The sequence below is a fragment of the Silurus aristotelis genome, assembly GCF_946808225.1.
Source record: "Silurus aristotelis genome assembly, chromosome: 28".
NCBI classification, from domain to species: Eukaryota; Metazoa; Chordata; class Actinopteri; order Siluriformes; family Siluridae; genus Silurus; species Silurus aristotelis.
In genome coordinates, this window is record NC_139601.1 from 3,235,305 (window position 1) to 3,261,799 (window position 26,495).

Sequence of the window (26,495 nt, forward strand, 5' to 3'; positions counted from 1 at the left end):
ATCCTGTTCATGCAAGCAGTCAACACTTATGTAATAATTTATAACCTGTGATGTCTGGGAGGGGATTTAGTTTGAGTTCAGATGTCTGAAAAACAACCTGAACTTCAGCATTTGTTTTTTGACATAAGCCTCAACGGAAGCAATGAAAAGCAGTGGTTTCAATGAACTTGAATAAAGAAGAATTTGATATAAAAATGCAGGGAGAAAATCTAAATAATATACAAAAATGTATTTATAAAAATTATTATTTGTAGAATGACTATCAGTTACTAAGCTGATGGTAAACTGTGTATTGTGTGGTGTATGTAAAACTATGTGTAACCATCACATTATCTCATTGAACAATATAATCTGAAATATTAACCCATAATTTATATATATTCTCATTTTAGGATTCTATTTGTATTTTTACAGCTGAGAAATGAGCCCCTGTATATCTGCAGTTCGAACAGACTGCTAGGAGTCTGACAGCTCACTAATGCGTTACTCATTTTACTGCCAGTCATCATGATGCAGTTCAGATCCACTTTGTACATTCTGTATGATCTCTGTACAATTCTAACAGAATATATCAGTAAATTCACAAAACATCCTAGATTATCTTCCATACCTGGATATCTGTATATTATTTTTTTAACATTGTACATACAGTGTACAATCTCTATCTATCTATCTATCTATCTATCTATCTATCTATCTATCTATCTATCTATCTATCTATCTATCTATCTATCTATCTATCTATCTATCTATCTATCTATCTATCTATCTATCTATCTATCCATCCATCCATCCATCCATCCATCCATCCATCCATCCATCCATCCATCCCAATTCTTGTATTTAAATACAATGTATTTATGTACTTCACTCTACAGCCAGCAGATGCCGCCAAAACCACTACTCTCAAGCCACTAGATTTCATGTTTTCATTGCGCTCAATTTATTTAGTAAATAACGTTAAAAACCAGTGATGAAAAAAGTATGTAAAAAAATAAAGCGTTTCAGTGATTTTTTAAGAAAGACTTTAGAACGCAGCGTCTAACGGACATCACGTGATCTCTCCCCTGCGTCATCCATGAGGTTGATAGCACAGGGGTATAAATAATTGCCCCCTATTCTTAATGCCCCAACAGTCTAATGAATACAAGAGTCACGTGTCTCCACACGGTCTGAGTACAATACACTAATATTTAATTCTGGCTTTCTGTTTTATATAAAGATCTAACTGCCCTGTGCTCTATTATTATTATTATTATTATTATTATTATTATTATTATTATTATTATTATTATTATTATTATTATTAGTGACAGTAGTAGCACTTGCATTCATCTTTTTTTTTCACTTTAACTGCTTTAAAAATAGTCGTAATTACATGATTATACTAATATTATCGTTGTGCTTATTTATTTCTTGCTTATTATTACTTATTTCCTCATCCACTGTAAGAGCTGCTTCAAAATAATGATGATGATGGTTATTATTTCACTGTGTATGTTTTACTTGTTATCATTTAAATTGTTTTTTTAGATTGGGGGGAGAGAAATATAATTAAATTATATGGTTAGAAAAATAAAACTTTTGGGTAGTACCCAAAGTTTCTAGAGAAACGAGAAGACTTAATAAACAATTCTATTCTATTGCTCTTTTTGTACCAGGAGAGATTAAAGGATTAATGCAGCTGGCTGCAGTTCACACATCTAGCAGCTAGGTGTCAGTAACGCGTTTTCCTCCGCCCGCGTTGCCCCTCTTTTCCCCCGCGTCGTTGAGTTGCGGCTCGCCGGAAGTAGATTTGCTACATTTCTCCTGTTGTTTAGATTTCCTCCTAGTCATCGTCGCTTGTGAGTGTGAGCTCGAGCCGCTCCAGTGTTTCTCCTCACCCCTGAACACACACCACATTCTCCACAATGCCTTTGGAAAACCTCGAAGAAGAAGGATTACCCAAAAACCCCGACCTGAGGATCGCGCAGCTCAAGTTTCTGCTGACTCTCGATGACCACCGACAGGATGCCGAAGTAAAGACCGAGCTCATGGAGGCGATCCGGGAGAACAGTGAGTCGTTAAACCGCCTACATGTCCCTGTAATATAATTATCAACCCGTGTCCTGACTCTCATTGAGCGCTGTAGGCGTTTTTCCTGAATCCCACATGAACCAGAGGGAAATTTGGCTAATTTAATGCTAATGACATTATTATTTCCACCCGTATTACAACCACTAAACCCGCCTTCTGGATTACGATTGGCTGTTGGTTCGAGCACGCGCCGAAACCGTCCAATGCATTGGAGCGTTTGATTAGGGCTAACCAATCATCACACAGGGGCGGGGCTTGACCGAATGTGGATGGGGAAAACAACTGGCTAATATTGTGGCTTAATATTCAGATGCAAAAAATAATTTAGTATAGTCGATAATAAACTGACATAAATGTTTACGTAATTAAAACAAAAAAAAAATCCTAATCAGATTAAGTGTAAAATAGGTGAGAAAATGTCTTATTCATTTATTTTTAAATAATGGATAGATATTATCTATACATTTATATCAATATCCATATAATCTATATATTTAAATTTGATTATATAAAATATCTTTCAGACATGGCTCCTTACTACGAGACCTTATGTAAAGAACTGAAGTGGACCGTGGACTCGGATCTGCTGAGCAAAATGAAGAAGTCCAACGAAGACGAGCTGAAGCGTCTGGACGAGGTTCTGGAAGACGCGGAGAAAAACCTGGGCGAGAGCGAGATCCGGGACGCCATGATGGCCAAGGCGGAGTATCTGATTAGGATCGGAGACAAGGTGAGAGAGGTTTGGTTTAACATCCTGCTCGTCCAGGTCACGGCGCTCACGCTCGCTTTCTCCTCTTTATGATCCAGGAAGGCGCTCTGACTGCCTTTAGGAAAACTTATGACAAAACTGTAGCTCTGGGTCACCGGTTAGACATCGTCTTCTACCTGCTGAGGATCGGCCTCTTTTACATGGACAGTGACCTCATCACACGAAACACAGAGAAAGCCAAGAGGTAAAAAAAGAAATGAAATCTATCCCATTCACCTTCCAAGTGTGTGTGTGTTTTTGTGTGAGAATAATTGTTTCTCCCCAGTTTGATTGAAGAGGGCGGAGACTGGGACCGGAGGAACCGTCTGAAGGTGTACCAGGGTCTTTACTGCGTCGCCATCAGAGACTTCAAGCAGGCCGCCGAGCTTTTCCTCGACACAGTGTCCACCTTCACCTCTTATGAGCTCATGGACTACAAGACCTTCGTCACGTACACCGTCTACGTGTGCATGATCGCGCTGAAGAGGCCCGACCTGAGGGAGAAGGTGAGCCGCGTGACACCTTCAGCAAAGCGACTTTTAGAAGCTATAAACCGACGCTCTTTTCAAGTCTTGCCTCCTTCTAATACACACTACACCACATATATTCTGATAAATAACAGTTAAAATGAAAACTGCTGCAGGTGATTAAAGGTGCTGAGATCCTGGAGGTCCTGCACAGTCTCCCTGATGTGCGTCAGTACCTGTTCTCCCTGTACGAGTGCCGTTACTCCATCTTCTTCCAGTCCTTGGGTGAGTCATCTCTCTTCTACATAAGAGCCTCGGCGGTCGGATCATGTTGCTTTTGCTTCACGGCGTGTGTTTTTCTTTGCGTCTCTGCAGCTCGTGTGGAGCAGGAAATGAAGAGGGACTGGCTCTTCGCTCCTCACTACCGCTACTACGTGCGCGAGATGAGGATTTTGGCCTACAGCCAGCTCCTGGAGTCGTACCGCTCCCTTACGCTGGGCTACATGGCCGAGGCTTTCGGAGTCAGCACAGAGTTCATCGACCAGTGCGTACACGTCACGTTCTCACGTTCCGCCGTTACACGTTTTGTCAATGCGCGTCTAACTGGGTTTTTCTTCTTCTAAGGGAGCTCTCGCGGTTCATCGCAGCAGGCCGCTTGCACTGCAAGATAGACAAAGTGAACGAGATCGTCGAGACCAACAGGTACGGCGTCTGTGGTGAAAATGTCTGTGTGTGTCATTAGATATTCATTATTATGAAGCACAGAGAGAGTTTAATGTTGAGACAGGGTTTTTTCCTTTTCGTCTTCCTTGTACAACCTTTCTCATAGCTGGAGTTGTTACACTGCAGTTTCTGTTTCCTGGATCTTTCGCTCTGAACTTTTTCCATCTGAACCTTGAAGAAAAGTCAAGTGTAGGAGAGACAAAGAGCATGTGTAAAGTGTAGATTTATCAGATGACATTCGGTCAAGAGAAGAATTAAGGGGACGTGGCGCACAAAAAAAAAAAAATTAATAATGGAAAGAAATAAGTCAGTAAGATCACGCCTTTCCTCTGGTGAGATCTACAGCTGTTTGTCTACGTGAAAGATGCTGTCATCACCCACTTGTCTTGTTTTCCCCATCCCTCCCCCCTCTCTTTCTCTCGTTTCCCTCCCTCTGTCTATCCCTTTCTCATCATCTCCCTCCCTCTCCTTTTTCCCCCTGCTTCATCCTCCCTCCCTCTCTCTCTCCCTCTCTAGGCCTGACAGTAAGAACTGGCAGTATCAGGAAACCATAAAGAAAGGCGACCTCCTGCTGAACAGAGTGCAGAAGCTTTCTCGGGTCATCAACATGTAGCACGTTCCCTCAGCACCAGAAGTTCGTCTTTACATGTTTGATGCTTGTTCTGATACAATTCGGCAGTCTCGACTTGACTTTTGTTTTATGTACAGTATCTAATAAAACCTTTTCAGACAAAACTGTGTAACGTCCCCCTCAATTCCAACAAAAATTCCATGTTTTTGCGATTACATGAAGAAAAAAAAACACGGACTCGTGCGCTTTGTTTTCTTATAAATAACAGTATAAATTACTTTTTTTTATTTACAGAAAACCTATTACAAAACAAATAGACTATACAATCTTTTTCTTTAAATATTACGTAAATCTAACCTACTATGTTTGTTCATGAATTACATAGCAGCCAACACACAAAAGTCCAGCTGTTCAAATGATTGGATTATGTAGATATAAAAAACAAAACAAACAAAAAAACCCTTGAATTTACACACTTAAATATCATTTTCTCGATGTTTCTGAGCCGTGATTCACATTCCACATCTGTGCTTCTTGCATCGGATACAGTTTCCGCCGTATGGAAACATCGCCGGTGGAGAATAAATCAAATTGGACAAGAGAATCAAATCGTAATCTGGATTAAAGGAAAGTAGCATCGTCACAGAAATGAAACAGTAGCACGAAGCTGCGCTCCGATACCGCGTCGGAACGCGCCCTCGAGTTTCCCTCGGAGAAAATCTAGTGCTGACGTCAGGCGTGTTAATACCATTTGTAGTTGAGTGCGTCTCAGGAGCAGGAATTATGAGATCGAGGGAGACGTCTGTGGGGGGAAAAAATGTCCACAAAAAAACTCAAATCGCATTTCTACATACTGCATCAGTACACGAGTGTTTCCACCGCGATCTGTAAATTAGCCAGCCGATACAAGTGGATTATATTGTTAAAATTTGGCAACCGATACCAAAAAAATAATCTGCTTGTGTTCACACTTCGAGGGAAAGATACCGAGGGCGTGTCGAGAACAGTATTGAAACGGCGGGACGTGAACGATCGTCGAATGGATGTAATTTCTTGACAAGGTGAAAGATCACATTATGATGAACAAAAGAAAAAGCACAAGAAGAAGCAACTACAAAATTTTTGAATTGATTTCACTAATGTGGAACAGGAAAAAAAATAAAAATAAAGTTGAACGAATTCAGGCACTTTTTTTCTCGCTTCGTTATTCTTTAAAAGCTGCAAAAGAACGACTGCGGTGTTTCGAAATATAGAGAAATATAAAGCAGTTTGGCAACGGTGGTGCGTTAAGTGTTGACTCTGCTTATTGCAGCCTTAAACGTGAACGACGTGTGAAATGTGATCTGGTGCTCGGGGGCAATTTTCCGGACGTCCTCTTCACGACGTAGACAGAAAGTATTAATGATGATAAAAAATGACTCTCCACAATCTGGGGCAACGTTCCTTCATTAGGATTTCAGTCCACGACTATAAAGAAGAAGCTCTGTGTTTGTAAGAGGCGTATTGCATTATTGGCTTGGCAGTGAACCACTTCAAATCTTCAAAACGGATCCGTTCACTAAAATAAATAATAGCGATCTCGACTGTACCAAAAAACGTGTAAGAAAAAAAACGCCTGTGCAAAAATACATCTCCGTATGTACAATTTGTATGGTTTTTTTTTTGTCCTTTTTGAATTATTATTTAGCAAAATATGTATTCTGAAATAGGGTTAACTTCGTTAGAAAAAAGAAAAAAACTCGTTTCCTCAGCATACGATTGCTGACCGACATCAGTTTCAAATCAAATTTAATTTATTTATTTTCAAAAAAACTTTACGACTTTAGATTTAATACTCTCCAACGAGCCCTACGAGATCTCTTGGCAGTTCAATGTGATTTGGATTCGTAGAAAAATGATTCGATGATCGAAAAAAAACAAACAGGATTAGTCTTTTTTTTATATATATATATATATGGTTATTCTGTACGCAAAAGCCGTGAATTGCTTTCGAATTCACTCGTCTGTGTGTGTTTGTGGGAGAATGTGTGGCTACAGGGCCAAGCATCATCATAGGAGCTTCTCACAGTACTTAAGTCTCGTATACGGTGGTTCTGTGTATAGACGCCGAATTTAAACCGGTTTCACTCTGTTTTTTTCCCCTCAAATCCTTTAACTTTAAAGTATCACCCAAAAAACCCCCCCGCAAAATACTAATCGATTGGGCAGCTTTCACACTTTCACGTCAATTTCCCCGAAATGTCTTTTGGTTCGTTTGCTTTTTGGTTTGGGGGTGGGTTTTTTTGGCTGAGGGGATAAAAATGTGTAAATTTATTTATTGAAAGAAAAAAAAAATTCAATCCTCTTAGTTTCTCCGCTCGCAGTTCTGAATACGTTAAACACGTGGCGTTTCGGCAAAACTACAGCTCTGTGCTTTGGCTCAGCTTTGCAGCTCACGTGACTCGGTGCCTGAAGACCGGGTCATTGGGATGCTCATGGATTGAGCCTGAAGAACCACACAAGGTTCCGAATCGAACGACAAAGTGGCGATGCATTGGTGAATAAAAAAAGATTTAGATATATAAAGAAATCCTTATATATCATATATTATTCTGTATATCGTTGTCAAAAAAGCTAGCTAGTTACACGTTAATACCGTGCGTTTTTTATGCATACGACGTCACACGAGCGTCACGAAAAAGTGTGTGTGTGTGGGGGGGGGGGGAGTGTGAAAGCGCTTGTGCTCGTTCTCCTGATGATTAATTAATTCCGGAATCTAAAACAAAACCAAAGTCGTAGTCAAGGCGTGTTATTCGTTTCTTCAGCTTCTGCATGCACACGTGAAGCCTTTCTTTACGCGTATTACGTATTCTAGTGTGGATGTGCATCGTTGTGGTTTTTAGAATCAATTGCACGATCTCTTTTAGTGTGTTTCGATAAGCACTTGTCCCTCACAGCCTGACGTAGCCGTAGTGATGAAGGGGGATCTTGTGTGGTTTGATGGGACCTAAAGGGGATCGACAATCTCTGTCCATAGAAACGAATAAAACTGACAGCGGGGAAAAAAAAACAACTCTTAATGGTTAAAAAGCGTTCAGGAGTCAAGAGGACAAGAAGCAGTTTGCTTGCTTTTGAGGAAAGAGGATACTCCAAGTCTTTTCCAACCTCATGTCTTCTCCACCACATCTGTAGTGCATTATGATTATTATTTATACACTAATTGAGACATTGCTTCTAGCTGTTCTGGGTAAAAAGCTGCCTCCACAGAACATAAAGCCTACTGGAGAGCGTCACCTACTGGTCAGAGAGCATTCTATCACACCTTAGGGTGGGGTACAAACGTGCTGTGGAGAACATTTGGGTCCAGAAACAGCACAGGTTGAGACGAGAGCTGTTCCTCCCACACACACACACACACACACACCCCGGATCTAGTATGTAGTATACACTGATCAGGCATAACATTATCGGCACCTGCACCCCATATTGTGTTGGTCCCGTTTTTGCAGTTCTGACCCGTCGAGTATCAACAGCATGAACTTCTTCAGACCACACGGACCAACCTTTCTACGTGCATCAGTGAGCCTCAGCTGCCCGTGACCCGGTCACAATTTGTCAAACTACTTACGCTCGCCTATTCTTCCTGCTTCTAACACGTCAACTTTGCAAGATGTTGCACCGTTAAAACGGTAACTCATTAAATCAAAACACTCCATTGTCGAACAAAAGGTCAATGTGGTTTCCAATTTTGCAATTTTTTTGGGGGCTATTTTGTGCTATTATTTCGGAGAGTCTGAGCCAAGGCATGATGTGGTGGAAATCGTGTGGAGATGAAAAGCTGAAGTATTCCTCAAAACGAATGAGACGGAGGTTCCGGGTCGAAAGATGAGCCGCGCAAAATTCAGAGTAAACGTAGCGATTTGAAAACCAAACTTAGCTAATAAAATACATTTTGGACTTAAGATCATCTAAGTGTCTGCTGAGTGACGCGGAGCTGCGAAATAACATCCTGTTCCGTCCTCGTTTACAGAACGGAAAAAAAACGCTTTCGAACAAAGAAACATTAAGACCCTCGAATGCTCGTCTTTCGGTTGTACGTTTTGGATCTAGGGTCTAGAATGTGCTGAATTGCGCTATTGTATATACGTCTCCTTTTACACAATAAATATGTTTATTAAACTAAATGGGATTGCATTATTTTTATCGTCTCTGAGACTCCTGATATTCCATCTTTTTTTTTCCTGTGCACCACCCTCACACACACACACACACACACACACACACACACACACACACACACACACACACACACAGTTCACACACACAGTTTCAGTTCCAGTATTCCGGTATCACCCACATCAACACACACACTTTCACACGAATGAACAGAAATGCTCCTTTTGCTAATGAAGCCCACCAAGTCTGTCTGGCGCTGTGTAGTAGTGTAACTGTACCTGTGCATCACACACCGCCTGCCACTGGGGTGACTGCCAACTCATGCACCCGCCACACGCGCACTCATACACACACATATGCGCCTCCCTCTCTTGGTGTATTTTCCACATTTTTTATGCCCCCTTGTGGCCAGGAGAAACAGCGCGCCGTCAGTGAGCGGCCCAGTGCACTCTCCACCCTGAGGATTGTGGGAAGCTGAGAGTAAGAGAAGAAGAAGGAGGACAAGAAGAAGAAGAAGAAGGCCTCGTGCAGTGTGCCGTGACTGGCGCTAAGGGAGCTCCGCTCCACCGCTTCACACCCCCAGAGCCGGCCCACCTGTGTCAGGGACGAGCCTTTGGCTAAAACAAAAAGATGAGGCGCATGTTTAAACTGCGCAAAAACACCAAATACAAAAACACTCATGTTTATGTTACATTTCCAAGCCCTATACACACCTGATGTATTAGTGAGTTGTTAGGAAGCCCTGGCGTCCCAGGCATGGGCCGTGAGTGTTTGCCGTGAATGTTGTTGATGGCTGGAGACTTGGCCATTTTGGGCCTCCCCAGCCCTTGTGCCCCTCCCCCTCCCATGGCAGGTGCTGTAAAAGAGCAGAGAACACTTTGAAAAGAAAAAAAAAGCTGCCTTGTGCTTGTCACCTGTACTTCCGTCCTCATATATCCCAAACTATGTTAGGAGCTAGGGACAGAACGCATTGTTAGCAACGATATTGTGCCCCTGGGGTACAGAGGGTTAAGGGCCTTGCTCAAGGGCCCCAAGAGTGGCAAGTTTGGCGATACTGGCGCTTGTGCCCTGACTTTCCAAACAGTAACCACTGAACTACAACAGCTAAACAGTTGTAACCTCATCCTAAAATACAGGAGCCAATCACAGGGAAATGTATAAAATGTGGCTCCGCTCCTACGTTACCTGTGCAGGTAGCTGTGCCAGTGAGGCTGCTGGTGGCCTGTGAGCTCTTCCTCCTCTTCGTGTCTGTTCTGCAGTCTGGGTGGTTCACAAACGGCCCGAGCGAGAGCGTCGAGTCGCTGCTGTTCATCATCACGCTCATGCGCTTGATGGGCTCGGCCGCGTCCTGGCGCGTGCTCATCGAGCTGGCGCGACCTGACGGGCAGTTCATTCCTGCACCGTGGGAGTAAGAGGAAGAGGGGGGCGGCAAAAAAGCCGCAGACGATGCCGTAGAGGTTAGCGAGGAGTGAAAACTGCTCCCTGAGGTGCCCGAGTTGACCGTGCAGTTCTTTTTGAAAGAGGAAGAGGAGGACGACAGGGAGGACTCGACACCGTATTTCAGTAGAGAGCTGTTCTTGCGCTTCTTTGTCGAGCCGAGGCTGATCGCGCTGCTGCTCACGCTCACAACACCGGTGTCACTGCTGCTGCTGTTGTTTGCACTGGAGCTAGCTAGTGCGGCCAGAGGGGGCTCCTTTACCCAGAAGTGCTTGGGTCCGGAGCGGGATTTGACAGATTTGTTCGAGCCAGGAGTGGAGGGCAGCGAGGACGAGTGTGCTGAAGGCATCTGGGGTGAGGATGAGGACACTTGTCTGGAGGAGCCTATGCCGCTGTAAGTGAGCTGCTCTCCGGCCCTCTGTGACGTGACACGGGCATTTAGTGTGGTCCCGTACGGCAGTGTGGGCTTGCTGTCATGTGACTGGCTGTAAGGCGGCGGAGGGGAGGGGCTCAGAAAGCCTGAGGAAGAGGACAGCGAGTTTGTGCTGGACCGGTGAGATGACGTAACTGCAGACGAGGAGGAATTTTCCAGTGCAAGTGGAACTTTTCTGTGAGATTTAAACCAAAAAGCAACATCTGCATTTAAAACATCTGCAGTAAAAACACTGGCATTTCACATCACTAAAACAAGAAACAAATTATAGTACAGTTATTATAGATTTGTCTCACATTAGATCAAATATATTACATGCAAAATAACTTTTAAACAAACACAGTAATGGATTTGGCATTTAGAACTTCTGGTGTGTCCTGGCTAAATCAATCCACATCTTAATACCAGCATTATGACAAATTATTTTCCTGGGGATTTGAATTGAGAGCGAATAGTGTGTTTTTGTGCAAATTCTACAGGACAGAAAAAGTATAAATGGTTCCTGAAAAAAGCTTAAATGATTTGGACGACCATCGTGAGGACACCATGTCCTGAGTTATCCATCAGGCTATAAATAACAGAAAAAGCATTGCTCACATCCCCTTTCTATCTGTCTATTCGTCTATCTATCCTTCTCTTTATTCATCCATCTGTCTACCCGTGCATCTGTACAACCGTCCGGTCCGTGCGTCCATCCATCCGCCAGGCTGTAAACAACATTAAAGCGCTACTCACTTCCACATCAACGAGTTGACGTGTTTGTCCGTCATGGCCACCAGTGCATACCGGACCCGATCCCAGCGCCGGTCGAAGGAGTAACAGCTTCTCCCGAACAGTCGGCTTCCAAAATTGCAGAACTAATTAACGAAACAAATCCATGTCACAGTTAACATCATTACATCTTCTAATGAGAGCTATTATGATTATACACATCCTTTGGGCCTACAAGTGCATTACGAGGGGTCACTTGTTATTCTTCACTATGCCTCACTCGGTGCTCTTTATTAACAACACCTCATACATAATATATTATTACTCTCCCCTATGCATCAGGCATTAACTCTGCAATAATAAGGGATTAAAAAATCTTGACTGTGACTAAAGGACTGAAAGATGTTGAGGCCAAAAAACCTGGAGGACTGAGAGAAGTACTTACAGCAGCTGGTCGTGGATGGTAACCTGAATAGTGGCAGTCCAGTTTGTCCATGATCTCTTCTCTCTCTCCCTCGTTCTCGCCCTCGTCACTGGAGGGACATGCCGCACCGTCGGGAGTGGGAGCAGAGTGGGGATGCAAGGTCAGGTCAGGGGTCATGGCGGTGTCCCCTAAACTGCTCAGCCCGCTGCTGTGTAAAAAAAAAAAAAAAGACTTTAGGTTTGGACATATCTCCGTGTGTGTGTGTGTGTGTGTGTGTGTGTGTGTGTGTGTGTGTGTGTGTGTGTGTGTTATTAATACAAAGATCTCTGGAAGGAAGGACTGTAAGCGATAAGTAAGCGAGTGAGATGTATTGAGAAAAAGAGGTTGAGCGAAGTTGATGGAGGAGTGATGAAAGAGCTGGCTCACCGTGGAAGCACAGGATTGTGGGGTTTGGCTTTGCTGAGGGGGAAGAGCTTGGCTGTGTCAGTGGCGGCGACCGCAGGGTTGCCGTGGTGAAGGGGTGGGTGGGGCTCCCTGAGAGGGGGTGGGGTTGGCTCCGTCCTATGCTGTTGTAGCTCCTTTTCCCGTGTTCGATTCTTGTGCTCTGCCAGCAACACGTCAAAGCGCTTCCGCCTCCCGGGAACCGCCCTTCTCTGGCTTAAGGAATGTGTCTGCATAACGGAAAAAACAAACAAACAATTAATTCTGCCAATAATGTACAACTGTTGTAGAAAAATTAAAAGAATGACCAATAGAAATTAGAGATCAGGCGATTAATCGACAAAACCGAATGCTTTTAATTGCTGGAACAATCCGTTCCGAGTTTTTTCGGGTTCCGGTCAGCTGTCATTATAATAGCGGCCTCTAGAGGCGAATCACTGACAGCACGTGCTGTTCGCTTTCACATGTTCGACTCCGCAGTGCACTTTTTAAAATTTTTTATTTATCAACTGTATAATTATATTCATTAAATTATATTTATTCACTTCAACACATTTTCATGTTTTAGTACTGGGGTTTTTTTTGGTAATAAATTTCAGTACTATTAGTATCTTTTTTATCCAGTCTGCATTTTAAAAACCGGTTGGTTAATTATTTGCCGGCAAGCGTGATCCAACCTAGCTATCGGTCAACCTCTAATCAAAATGAGTAAGATATAACTTCCAAAATCAAGCTAGACAATTTAATTTTTCCATGAAAGACAAGATACTGAGATTTAATAAAAAACCACCAACAACAACCTGTCGGTAAGAGTTACATTTGTATATTTGAAACTAACCGGACCAATATGACGTGTGTGTGTGTGCTTACCTTGCATGTTAAGGATCTTGTGCATGGCTTACGTGCTCCGATGTCCATAACTCCACAATGGACATCAGGATTGAACTCGCGTTCTAGAGGATACACAAAACGCAACACAATATAAACCAATTAACTCAAAGCACAGGGCGAGAAAAGCAAAGGAACGGTGCAAGAACTTGAGCATGAAGAACAATATTATAGTATGGAAGAAACTGGTTTATTGTGTCACCAGTACCGCCATCCTTCAATGCCAACATCTGGATAAATTATCCTCAAAACAACATCTGGTGCGCCCTGCAAAACTCACCTAACACTTTTCTGGTGGGTCGTTTGCTACTTGCGTTGGTGCTGCTGTCCTGCTTCTTGCTGAGCGGCGAGAGGTGGCTCTTTCCGTTTGGGATGTGGCCTGGGGACGGCTGGTGAGCCTTTGGTACAGACTGGCTATTAAGGCCTTGTTTCGAGGGCGAGGAGCTCACAGTAACGCAGGAAGAAGAGGATGAGGAAGGAGTGGGCACGTGGCCAGGCTTGGAGAAGCCGTAGTCCATTTTCACATGGATCTTCTCCACTTTGACAGCTGGGGTCAGACTGGGTGGAGGACAAAAACAAAAAGGGCTGTTTATCTTCTCTGTGTACTTAGGGGTGTGGGACTGAAACGGATTAGCGAGAGATATCACGGCTGGACAGGAACAGAATTCCCAAACCAATGCTTGTAACAAAAAGTCATAAATCAAGCATTTTCTTTCTTTCTTTCTTTCTTTCTTTCTTTCTTTCTTTCTTTCTTTCTTTCTTTCTTTCTTTTTTTTTTTACAGACAATTTATTAATTAAGAAATGATTACTCAAAATCGCCTAATATTGTGATTCCAAAATGTCCAGAACAAATTGGCTGTGGTTTCAATTGTAATAATATCAAACTGTGCATATACAGTAGTGCACTATAAAGTCAACAGGACGCTATTTGGAACTGAAACAGCTGCTGTGATTTATTATTGTGAGTCTTATTCTTGCATTAATAAGCAGCACCATCCGTGGTTTGTTCAACACTGTGTCTACTGATTCTTATTAAATGTTTGAAGAAATTTCGCAGCCCGGGGTTTATGTTGTTAAGCAATTTTAGATTTAACGGAAGAAGAAAAAAAAGAAACAATATGTTGCAAGTGTCATTTTATTAATTGAGATGCACCGGTGTACCCAGACTGATTCCTGAATCACAGGTTTAATATTTTCCCTCCCCAGACACACACAGGGCTTGATAATGAGCTGATGAGCTACAGCAGGTGCTTAAAAGCTGAGAAAATACTACGTGGCGGTGGAGCGCTCCCGCCGGAGAGGTCGTTTAGAGCGGATAGTTTATATCTAACGACTACGGAGAACCCAGAAAACGGGTCTCGGAGGTGCCGTAAAACCGTCTACGGTATAATACTTCAAGCTAAATGGCTAATAAAAAAAAAAAAAAGGGCTACAAACTAATCAGCTTTCTCCGGCAGCGAATAAACAAACAGCCGAGAATGCGCTTTACATTTCGCAGAGCAATTGCGCGGAGAAAGTTCTTCCTCTGCTGCATTTGAAGCGAGTGTGGTTTGGCGTACTCACATGTCGTCGTGCAGCACCTTTGGGGGGAAGTGAGGCTTCCGGTGAGGCAGCTTCTCTTTGGCTGTGTGGGTGCTGTTGCTCCCTCCAGCGGAGGAGGAGGAACCCATGGGCATGGCGCTGGCAGGGCCCACTCCGCCTGCTCCTCCCGTCCTGGCCCGGGAGGGGATACCCGGGAGCATGGCAGAGGACTGGTAGGAGGACACTGGCTTGTTAATGGAGCTGTGACGTCTCTCTAGGAGGGAGAAAGTGTGACATGTTCAAGATTCAAGATTTAAGACCAAAGAGCTTTTTCGGTTGGTCAGAAGGATTTATATTAGTCAGCATTTTTATTTGCATTCACTTGTCGCAAATTGTTTCTTCACCATGTGTTACATATTTTAACAACATATGCAAATGGATGTTTGTTAAGCGTGTTGTAAAACCAGAAATAGAGCTGTGACTATGACTTTTAAACCACTGCAAAAAAAAACGTTTGTACGTGGCACTCGTTAAAAAAAAGAGAAATAACGAGACGCTAATGAGACAATGATATCTGCTATAATGAAAATGACCAGGAAGAACACACTTCTGGGTGCCAGCAGTAACTGTGCAGCTTCACAGTGCTGAGTGTATAAAAGAATAAACTCAGTGTTATCTCGAGGTATACATCATCATAAATGCTCATTTCTAGCGATATCAACACCAAACTCTTGGTTTCCTGGTTCGGATGTTGTGCCAGCTTATAGTCGCGTCTTTAAAACACGCACTGAAATTCGGAGCGTTAAATTCACACTCCAAGCCAAAATAAACCAAAACAAAAACACAGAAATACCCTGGATGATCTGAACAGAAGTGTGAAAGCGCCACAGAGCTTTAGAGAAGCACCGGCGTTATTCAGTCGCTCGTTAAAGCCACGGCGCTGTGTTTCAGCTTTTTACAAAGCCTTTAGAAGAGACGCTTGTGTTGCAGACGTAGGAGGCTGGCTGTGTAAAATCACTTGGTACAATAGGAAACCACAAGCGCCGCTACGCTGAAGCTGGCTGGAGCCACACAGAGCGCATTATTATCGGGCTGAATAAAACCGAAACGGAAAGCAAGACTGCAAAAATAGGAAGGGAACTAAAACGTGCTTTAAGTCCAGCACTGTGCTTTTCTGAGTGATCAGAAATACGGAAAGAGATTCGTAAACGGTGGAAGAATAGGATACATGAACACACTTACGGATTACAGAACGGAGTTGCGCATTGGGAACGAGTTCAGACAGGACACACCAAAAATATCAGGCTGGGACAAATAAACAAGCAAATGACTAAACAGGCAAACAATCATAAAACTACCATTCGACCCTATGGAGTAACCGTATTGGGTAAATATGGACAGTGAATAGAATGCATTTTTGAAAATTTACATTTAAATGAATACAATTTAATAAAAAAAAATAAAATAAAAAAAAATCAAAGAAATTCAAATAATAATTAGAAACAAAACAACAAAATATTAAATATTCAAGCATAGATAAATAAATTAATTCATTAATAAATAAGCAAATAAAAACAATTAATAATAAACAAATCAAAATAATCAGATAAAATAAAAGGACACGCCTCCTTTTTAAACTTCGTTATTATGGAATCTAACGAGCAGATTATCATTTGCATGCATTTATGCACCGTATGCATTTAAAAAATTAAAAATAAAAGCGAATTGGATATTCCGATTAGTGTTTCGTATGGAACGGAAGGAGCAATGCGGGAAGGAGGTGTTGAAGTAAACAGGGAGGAGCAGCGGCTGGAGCAGTAGTTGTCATGCAGTAGAAGCGGCGTGTGGTGTTAATACTCAGCTCAACTCAAACACTCTGCAACCTCCAGCCGCTTTGGGCTTCCTGCCAAACACTCCTCGCTGCTGGAGGAAAACAGTGCGCTCACACGCTCGCTCTCTCTCTTTCTCTCACACACACACACACACACACACACACACACACACACACACACACACACACACACACACACACACACACACACACACACACACACACACACACACACACACACACACACACACACACACACACACACACACACACACCTGCTGTTCCCCAGCTATATTATCTGCTCGGCCTGCACGCAAGCTGCACTGAGAATGAGGAGACCAGAAAGAGAAGCTATGATTCATTTCGGCTAATGGAATATGACAGTGCCTTTGTATAGGCCTCTCGGTCTCACACACCTACACTCACTCTCACACACACACACACAAGCTGCGACGGGTGTAACGTAGGCCTCTCGAACAAGTCTTGTTGTGAAACTGGCACAGCTCCAATACAAAGAGCTCAGAAAACAAGATCGAGTCCTGATTACTCTGTAATATCCCATGACGCCGCTCGGATCTCCAAGCGGGACGCTGAAAAAGCAACGTGTTTCACACACCAGTAAAACACGGTGCCAAATGACACCAGCCAGAGATGTCTCGCCATCAACATCGCCAAATCCCGTTCCAAGCACATCAATACGACACCATTCACCTCCACCCGAGCTGACTTTAACAAATGAATCACTTAATCCTGGTACTTAATGAGCTGCCTGGGAGAGATAGTGGATACGGCGATGCGATGTGTCAGGATCATGATCGGGGCCGTCACCATTATTACATCATCACATAATCCTGGTTGTTTGAGTTGATAGCGATTAAACACTGCACGATTCTGTTCTTTATATTTTATAAAAATACTTTATATTGACTCTTGGATTTATTTTTTATTTTTTTGCCATTTAATTTTAAATTAACGAAAATGATTCATTTAAAACGACTAATATATATATATATATATATATGTGTGTGTGTGTGTGTGTGTGTGTGTGTGTGTGTGTGTGTGTGTGTGTGTGTGTGTGTGTATAAATATAACAGTACAGAATAGTTAAAAGTGTGCATATGTGTAATAATGGTGCAGAGAGTGTGGTTCTTTTTCTTTCCCCATTTATTTTCTTTTTTTTTTCTACTTTTATAAAATGTAAAATATCAACAAAAAGACTTTTCTTAAAAAAAAAATTCTTTGTGCGTTCCAAAAGAAAAACGTTCGATCATCAGGAGGTCTCATATCCGGATCCTGGAGACAAGCCCATATTTCACGTACAGAACAAGTCCTCGAGTCCACGTAGAGCGTGACTGATCTCGGTCTCTGCGCAAATAATAAACGCCACAGCCGCAGATATAAATAAAAAATAATAATTAATAAATAAATTAAATAAATCGCCCCAGAGGAACCACATGCTAGCATTCATTCTCCCCAGTAAACAACTGTGGGGTACAGCGAGCTAACAGTGTTTAAATAATGAAGCCAAAACAACCAAACTACCTTTTTTAATCACTATAGTTTTTACACTAGTAGTGTATTTAACATCAGTACAGAGATGCACCCTGGTGAGCTTGAACAATCTAAAGCACACCCTTTCGAAAGCAATGGAAACGCGTGTTAGAGGCCACGTTCTGCCTGAATTCTGCACAGCAGTCATAGATCAGCAGTTCCATACAGGAGAACCGGCGCTCGGGACGCGTTTTTACGATTCTGAACTCCGAACACTAGAGTTTCCTGAACTGTGCAATTAATCTGTGAAATGCCATTAATCATTTGGCGGGAGGAGAAAAAAAAAACCGGAGTGCGTTCGCGTGAAACCGAAAGATGTACAGCAGCAGACCGAAGAATAAGACCGAAAAATATGATTAGCTGCTGGGCTCATCGCCAGGTGGCTGCAGGTTCACATCCCAAAAATATAAATAAATGAAATCAGCATATAAACCCGACTATATTTTGCCATGGTAGGGACGGGTTTCGTTTACATTTGATCATAACGCAACCTATCGATACCGTTATCAAAACTGCTTCGCAAAGGAGCGGAAAACTTTCGGAAACTTGCCATGGGAACGTCATCTGGGGAATTTCGGCAATATTCCAAACGTACCAGGGATTTATGGAAATTTATGGGATTTGATTAGGAATTCGGGGAAATTTATATCAACTATCATTCACAAACATATTAACATTTTGCTTGGTCATAAGTTGACATGCATGCAAACTAATAATAAAAAAAAAAAAAAAAGCACAATCAAGTTATAAACATATGTAATATTTATGTCATTAAGGTGAATATTCTCCAAGAAGGACATTTCTGTGACATTATTCCGACGTTCTTTAGTAGTGCAGATACAAATGCCACTAAGAAAAAGGCACATAAAACAAATTTTTTAACAAAAAAGCCCTTAAAAACAAAGAGACAGAGAGAGAGAGAGAGAGAGAGAGAGAGAGAGAGAGAGAGAGAGAGAGAGAGAGAGAGAATTCTGCCGTCTCTAGCAATTAGACTAACTTATCTATTGCCTACTAAACCTGAACCGGTTCTACTTCACCATAATGAAGGGCAATAAATCTTTCACTATAAATGTGGTTGTGTTGGAGCGTGTCTCTGTCTCATTCTTCACTGACAGCGAAATCCTGGTATCGACCCAATTACGTACCGGTCCCAAAAAAAGATACCGGTTCTCGGTGCCCATCCCTACTCCATTGGTATTGACTGGTGTGAAGTAACGCTAGAATCGAGGTGTTCTAACACGACTTTCTCAAGTTTTCCCGTCTCTTTTCCCGCTCGAGTATTTTTAATAAGCGAAAAACGTACAGTATTAAATGCTCCACTGGAAGCTAGAGGACAGGAAAGCGTAAATTGTAAATCAATGGAACATTTTTTGTCTCATAATACTGTCTCTAAACGTTAATGTCAATTATACAGCACATCAAATTATAGAGCACAATCACAACACTGAGCATTTTAACGAAGCAGCTGTCACTTTTGCACACTTCACAAGTTTACGAAGCAGATTTCCCTTCAACGAGCGATAAATCACGCAGCAGTCACCAAGTAAATCGTGTCTTGAACTTTCAATCTCAGTTAATAAATCTGCTTAGCTCGAATTTCCCGATAGAGACATGTTTTGGCAACTGGCTCAAGCCGTTCATTCCAAGTTCCTCTATCCCCTATCTGACCCAATTGCTCCAAGCTAACTGTAAGATAACGCCCCTACGCCTCCGGGATCTCTGGTCCATCGGATACAGTGCTACAAGAAGCTGACCATTGGGAATCCTTGTAAGCCTCTAAAAAATCCAACAACAGACTGCTCTTGATTAGGAGAAACTTCTGGATTGTGAAACACATCTTCCTAACAAAGAGAAAATCCAGCAAGCTAGCAAAGAAACATCAATACTTGCAACCAGGATAGCATCAGGAGATAGATCATCTGCAACCTGAACTTCTGCTTCTCCTCCAGGGAAACTGCTGCCAGTGAAGCATCTATACATCAAGCTTGCTTTCTCTCGTTTCCACCACCCAAGAATGAGATCCCAAGGGAAGAAACTCCTCCACCATGGGTAACGTCTCCTCTCATCAGGAGAAAACCACAGTCCCACACTGACCGGTACTCATCTGCATCTCAGCCAATCACCGTTCCTTCAATCGAACGGTCTAAGAACCTTCGGAACTCTTAGCCAATCTTGTTATCCAGTCACGAGACACAAATCTACAACAACGAACGTCTCGTGAAATGGTGGCTCAGAGTACGTGTTTCACTAGATCGCAAGCGAACTGCCTAATTTGAACCCTTGAGGAAGGACCTTCTGAAAACACTTACGTCCCTGCAGTACACGTGAGCAAGATGCATCATTTCCGCCTGCCGTTTATTCACTTTCCGGCTCTTTAAAACATCAACGACTAAAAATTCGTCCCCCCCCCGAACGCTTCCGTTTTCCCAGTTCACACTGCATCGCAAATTATCCACTTTGAAGAGAGTTTGCAAAGAAGCTACGTCTACGTTGACGGTGTGGACGGAAGGTCAAAACGGAGAGAACAACATGAAAACGAAAACATTAGTGTGGTCATGTCTCTAATCTAGAACCTTGGGGCGGAAAATTTCCAGTCAATTTCCAGAAACTTTCCATGAGAACTTTAGGAAACTTAAAATAAATTTATGATAATTGACAGAATTGTTTGGGATTTGAAGGAAATTTATTAGAAATGTATAAAAACTGCATCATATACGAACATAAATATAAACATTTTGTTTGGTAAGCTGACCGCCATGCAAACACAGCAATTTGGTAAATTCCCAGTTTATTCCCATTCATTTCGGTTAATTCCCATGGAAAGTTTCCAGCCTTAAAAATTCCTGGAATTTTGCCCCCCATGTTCTGAAGCACTGGTTTACAAGGCGACGAGGGGCAGTGTGTAGGTCTGTGTATTTCAGATTCTAATTCAAACAACACTTAGGAAATATTTTTTATGATTAAAGTTGAAGTGTCTTATTCCTCAGCAATTTGTTCAATGTGAGCTTGCCTAAGCATTCTCCTTCACCTTTTCCCCCCCACAAAGCATCACTGAGTTACGACGACGGCCGAGCAGAAAGGCCCGATCGGGGGCTTGAGAGCAAAATGTTTGGCTTTGTATTATTAGCAACTGACTGATTGTGTGCGTTATCGGTTCATGCCGAGAGCAGCTGAACAAATCCGCTCTCGAATTTCCGTCTGTCATCGCAGATTTGAATTTTTTTGTGATCAGGTAAAGAGCACCTTTTCTCCTCTGATACATAATTCTCTTAGATAAAACACGATGGATTTGGATTAAAAAAGGCAGGAAGAGCATAGCGGAAAAGCAGCGCATCAAATATTAACCAGACGACTGTAAACACAAAGTGGAAATCACTGGCTTTCTCTCACTCTTTTTTTACACAGCAGAGACTGATCAGAGGTGGGAGTGTTTATTTTCTTTACAGAGATAAGACTGTGCAAGAGAGAGAGAGAGAGAGAGAGAGAGAGAGAGAGAGAGAGAGAGAGAGAGAGAGAGAGAGAGAAAGAGAGAGAGAGAGAAGAAAGGATGAAGATCCAGGTCTTACCGTAGTGTGCTTGGAAGGCCTGGGGTTTGACGACCTGACTGCAGTGACTGCACATGACCAGGAAAAAATCGTCCTGCGCAGGACATTGCCCAAAAATTGGCATATCTGCATAAAGGAAACAAAAATACATATATATAAATAAATAAACTTGCACAATGAAATTCACGAACGATTTCTTACAGACACAACTGTTTGAAAACTCCTCGATTGCCGCTGTCAGGCTGATCGGTATACAAAACAGAAAGCGCTCATAAGGGCACTGGGAATGGCGCCAGTGTTTGGGTGTGCTTGCGTGCCGCGTTATCTTTGTAAATATTTTCCGACGAAGACCCGAGAAATTTTCTTTTCATGCAGCCGGAGCAATGGCCAGGCCTCGAACCTGAAAACTGCTGAACAAGGCCTCACACAAGACATACACGAGGAGTTATGTAGCAGCTCTGGTGACGTTTTCGAGTAAAAGCGACAGGCCTGTTTGGCGAGCGCGCAGGCAGACGGTTGCTCTGGGCTGAACTTGTGCTGTTTTTATTGAGCTGAAACAAAAAAACAACAAAAGACAAGCTACTGAGCCAGCCATTCGGAAGCTTGCCTCAGGGAAGTGAGATATATTGAGAGAGAAAGACAGAAAGACACACAGGGAGGGAAAGAGGGAGGGAGAAAGGGACTCAATGCCAGCCTGAAAACCATACGCTCCATAAGCCTGGGAGTCTATAGTAATTATCTGCTCTGGTTAGATACACACTTGTTCTTTGTCAAAGCAACACAGACATAAAAGCAGAAGTTAGAACGTTCCGAACTGTACTGACGCACCACATTTTCACCTACCGCCGATTCCGATCCGGAACCGCTTATACACACAGATGCAATAATTCCAAACCCCCAGAAAAAAAAGAAAATAATGAGATTTGTTTAAGAGCAAGGTATTCAAATAGTCCACACACACACACACACACACACACACACACACACACACACACACACACACACACACACACACACACACGGAGCTGCGGCTAGAAAACGTGATTACGTGTATTAAAAAAAAAATAATCGTTTTGAATCCGCACGTGACAAAATTTTTAATCGTCACAAAAAAAAAGGAATAATGACCATGAAAAAAAAAAAGCCCATGACCAAATTAAATGCAAAGGAAATTTGTCTTTTTTTTTTTCATTGAGCTTGTCTTTTACAATTTTTTTTTTTGTCTATTTATTTAATTTATTTCATATGAAATATTTATTTTTTATTTTTTTTTACAAATTCGCTGCCCAAATAATCACTTCTACTTTATTTAATTAACTGATTTCATTTTTTTTTCACAATTATTATAAAAGGACTTCATTTCATTCAAGCATTTTCATTAAATGCATGCTGAATAAACCTTTTTTTCTTATTTGTTGTATTCTTATTATATTAACAGGGTCCCTGATTCGAAATTTAGACCATGCTTTCGCATGTGTTCCTCTATAATGATTCACAAGTCCCAAACCAATTAATACAAGTGTGAAGTATGTGCTACAGTCAAGCTCCTCTCTTCGGGTTTCTTAACAGCAAGCGGGTGCTTTAAAGGCGCTTTTCGTGGCACCGAGCTCCGTGTGGGAGCTGCGCACCGGCGCTGGATGATTCAAGGCCCCCCATTATACTTAACACACTTCAAGTGGCACTTACTCTAAATCAAGTGCTCTAACAGTCCCTTCATGCACTAATAAACACTAGGGGGAGTAATGAAGAGGGTTTAGCCACAGAGTTAGTAGCTTAAAAGGTCATAATAGAGTCCTGCTGCATCCATTCCTGCTCTAATAGAGTCCGTACACATGACTAATCCGGGCTAAATAATTCTGCAATGTCTAGGGAAGAAAAAAAAAAAAAAAGTAAACTATGGCTTCTTGATCAGATGTCAAGGGCACTTGGACAACTTCAGTCTAATTACACGCGTTAGGAACGCACGGGTCGGGCGGCGTTTGAGCGAGACGGCACGCCTTCACGCTGAGAAGGACCAGATGGCTCTTAATAAAAAATTAAATTAAGAGACGCCGCAAATCCGCTGGACATTGATTTAGAAACCTGATCAGCAGACTGGACGGGGGCAAGAACGCAAATCGAAAAAACAAGAGAGTTTACAGGGAGAGATAGAAGCGAGAGAGAGCTGAACGTTCACCAGTCTTTTCAGCACGAGTGATAAGTGCGCCACAAAAACAGTCTTGAGAGTCCCTGTGTGCAAAGCTTGTCAACACATTGAGAGCAAGTCTGCTGTGTGTGTGTGTGTGTGTGTGCACCTCACCATGTGGCCCAGCCTTTAGTCACGCTCCGGCGTTGACTGTACAGTTGTGCATCTGTGCTTAAAATTATGTTTCACAGCACGACTCAGTATCCATGTGTCAGGTATCCTCATATACAATATACGGTTAAAAGTATTGGGACACTCGACTTTTCTAAAAATACTTTTATAACAATTACTATTAAAAGCACCTGCCACCAGTCTAAATCCCAAATTCACACAGAGTCTAATAAACAAATTACGTACTTTAATGCATTGACAAATGGAAGACATTTCCTGCTGAGAGGAAACTTGTACAGTGATGGTGAGAGAAAAGAGCTGGTGAGAGAGAAGAGAAAAGCTGGTAGAAAAGAGCTGGCAGAAGATAAGAGCTGGCAGAAGAAAGAGCTTGAGGAAGAGAAAAGATTGTGGAGGAGAAGCGCTTGTGGAGGAGAAGAGCTTGTTAAGAGAGAAGAGCTGGTGAAAGAGAAGATCTGGTGAGAGAGAAAAGCTGGTGAGAGAAAAGAGCTGGAGCCTCTAAAAAGATAAAACTCTTGAAATAAAAGCCGATCTGTCAGTATTTCCCTCTTTCATATTTCCTTAAGGTATGGAGTAATGAAATCATTTCAACAATCCTCGCAGCGTGTTTGGGCAGATCCGAGTGAGTAGACGTTAAAATGAAAGTGAAACTGAAATGAAAACACAACGTGACCTGTAACACTCGTAACTCCAAATCGGCGGTATGAAAGGCGACGTTTGGTTCTGATTCGAAACTGCAGCCGACGTAAATCCGTTCCGAATCGATACCAGGCTGAAGCCGTTCGTTTCCTCTCTGGTCAAGTACGAGCTGAAAAACCGACACGTTCCCGTTCTGCAAGTTCTCGTCAGTCGGATTGTAAACCGTGAAATGTTTCCATGGATCGCTGCACACTGGCTCCGTTGTGTCTCGGTGCAAATGCTATGTTATATCAACGCTTCTCGCAAGTACAGCGTGTAACCACTCCAGGCACAAAGAAAGAGACGGTCTGATAGAGTGGGGGGGGGGGGATAAATGGGGGCTCCTTGGAATACTCAATGAGAGGTAGCAAAAGTATTTACCCCCTCTTGACCTCCCCCATATTTTGTAAAGATTTTGTAAAAGAGTTTCAGATGTAAGATCTCTCAGATGCGTCTCTAGCAATTTCAAACAACCAAATCCGGATATTTTTTTGTCTAAATTCACTGTCGGTTTTGAATCTGGCCTTGGGTTATTTGGGTATTTGAACCGTACGTGATCAACATTCACTCTTTTATTATTGTTCTATTTATGGGCATGACAGGAAGCCAGAATGTCAGCGGCGAGTGGAACATTTGATAAACGTGCAAATGACACAATGAAGCAACATGTGAAACACGGGCCAGAAAGACACCTTAGACTGATCTTGTGGTGTGTGTGTGTGTGTGTGTGTGTGTGTGTAATCCATGATTTTGTAGTCTATGAACCCGGAAACATTCTGTGGGAATTAACGGGAATTTTTATGGGCCAAAAAGGAATTAATAGGAATAAAGTGGGAATATATAAAAGTGCTGGTTACCCTATAACAGGGAACTTATTTGTAGTTGGGGGGAAAAAATCTTGAAGGATATTTTTGGTTAAAACTTCCAGATTCATGCAGTTGAAATTCTACCTAAACAAAAAATTACCGGAAATTTTTCAAGCCCGAGCTGTAATACAATTATTTTTGCTCTTATTTGGTCATATACCACATCACGTGAAATTGTCATTCTACAGAAAATAAAGCTTGGGTAAGAAGTAGCAGAGGTTCGAAAAGTCAGGAAATCTCTCAAATATGTCAATTCTGATGGCGTGTATTTGCTCCCGAACACAATTAAGACATATAACCCCAGATATTAAAAAGTTCCCTGGGTGGACATGGGGGCGTAGACATGGGGATGTAGACAAGCCACTGTTGGAAGCCACTGTCTCTCTTACGCTTTCTCTCTTTCTCCATCTTACTTCCATTTACTTTGGTCCTTCTGGACGTCCTCTAGCTCAGGAAGTCGACTGTAAAATACACCTGATCTCGATGCTGTGCTTCAGACAGGCCTAATGAAGCGTAAAGCGATTTCGTTATTTAACAATCGCTCGTTCTAAGGAAAAGGTGAAAAGCTGGCGGATGACGACGAGACAGGAATATGACCATGACTCATCGTTAATACGTGCAAAACAAAGATTTGTTGATCTCGTATCAGCACGGAGCTGCTGAGAAGAATGCCGCGTCGGCGATTTGGAAAAGACGTTACACCTTATGTAGGGGGTTTTCGACTCTTTAGAAGCTGCTTTTCCGAGAATCTGTGCTTCACTGAAATCAACGGCCGTGGCAATTGATCAAAACTCATACAAAGGCTCTTTAAGGTGTATATATACACTGTGTGTCAATCATTAGAACTCACGGCCATGTTTAATAGTCAAAATAAGAGCATTTCAGTACATCTAATGCAAAAATTATTCAAAATTAGGACTAAATACCTGTGTAGTATTTAATAAAACCATTTATCATTAAGGCTAAGCGAAACAAATCAGGATGGGAAGAGCCCAAGCCTGTGGGGGCAGTGTTATGATCTGGGGTTGTTTTAGTTGGTCAGGTCAGGATTCAACAATGCCAAGTGCCCAAAAATATAAGGTCACCTGAACATGAGAAATTACCGGGGTTTTTA

General features: G+C 42.3%; 2 protein-coding genes across 9 annotated transcripts in view; one reads left to right on the forward strand and one right to left on the reverse strand.

Annotated features, from left to right (window-relative positions):
- Nucleotides 1-1,769: 1,769 nt before the first annotated feature.
- Nucleotides 1,770-4,749, forward strand: psmd6 (proteasome 26S subunit, non-ATPase 6). The gene is made up of 8 exons (XM_083534765.1): nt 1,770-2,055; nt 2,601-2,806; nt 2,884-3,029; nt 3,111-3,330; nt 3,468-3,576; nt 3,667-3,835; nt 3,916-3,993; nt 4,531-4,749. The coding sequence occupies exons 1-8, from the start codon at nt 1,911-1,913 to the stop codon at nt 4,625-4,627; spliced, it is 1,170 nt and encodes a 389-aa protein (XP_083390891.1). The 5' UTR covers nt 1,770-1,910; the 3' UTR covers nt 4,628-4,749.
- Nucleotides 4,750-4,831: 82 nt separating this feature from the next.
- Nucleotides 4,832-26,495, reverse strand: part of atxn7 (ataxin 7) — a 29,899-nt gene continuing 8,235 nt past the window's right edge. The window contains exons 1-12 of one of the 8 annotated variants that reach the window (XM_083534758.1): nt 21,725-22,088; nt 21,545-21,649; nt 14,639-14,870; nt 13,355-13,632; nt 13,057-13,139; nt 12,172-12,416; nt 11,767-11,953; nt 11,346-11,467; nt 9,926-10,785; nt 9,454-9,596; nt 8,853-9,357; nt 8,235-8,805 (exon numbers count right to left, since the gene is read on the reverse strand). In XM_083534758.1, coding sequence (XP_083390884.1) covers nt 9,340-9,357; nt 9,454-9,596; nt 9,926-10,785; nt 11,346-11,467; nt 11,767-11,953; nt 12,172-12,416; nt 13,057-13,139; nt 13,355-13,632; nt 14,639-14,870; nt 21,545-21,647 — 2,271 coding nt within the window. In that variant the 5' untranslated portion in view covers nt 21,648-21,649; nt 21,725-22,088 and the 3' untranslated portion in view covers nt 8,235-8,805; nt 8,853-9,339. Of the gene's footprint in view, nt 8,818-8,852; nt 9,358-9,453; nt 9,597-9,925; nt 10,786-11,345; nt 11,468-11,766; nt 11,954-12,171; nt 12,417-13,056; nt 13,140-13,354; nt 13,633-14,638; nt 14,871-21,544; nt 21,650-21,724; nt 22,089-26,495 lie in introns of those variants that run through there. The other 7 variants (XM_083534759.1, XM_083534754.1, XM_083534760.1 and 4 more) reach the window with 7 other exon arrangements.

What these genes read in the sequence shown, in the direction of transcription:
- psmd6 (XM_083534765.1), top strand. Translation starts at nt 1,911, where the DNA reads ATGCCTTTGGAAAACCTCGAAGAAGAAGGATTACCCAAAAACCCCGAC. An exon ending in TGATTAGGATCGGAGACAAG is followed by an intron (nt 2,807 to 2,883) that starts GTGAGAGAGGTT and finishes TTTATGATCCAG; the next exon opens with GAAGGCGCTCTGACTGCCTT. An exon ending in GGCCCGACCTGAGGGAGAAG is followed by an intron (nt 3,331 to 3,467) that starts GTGAGCCGCGTG and finishes AAACTGCTGCAG; the next exon opens with GTGATTAAAGGTGCTGAGAT.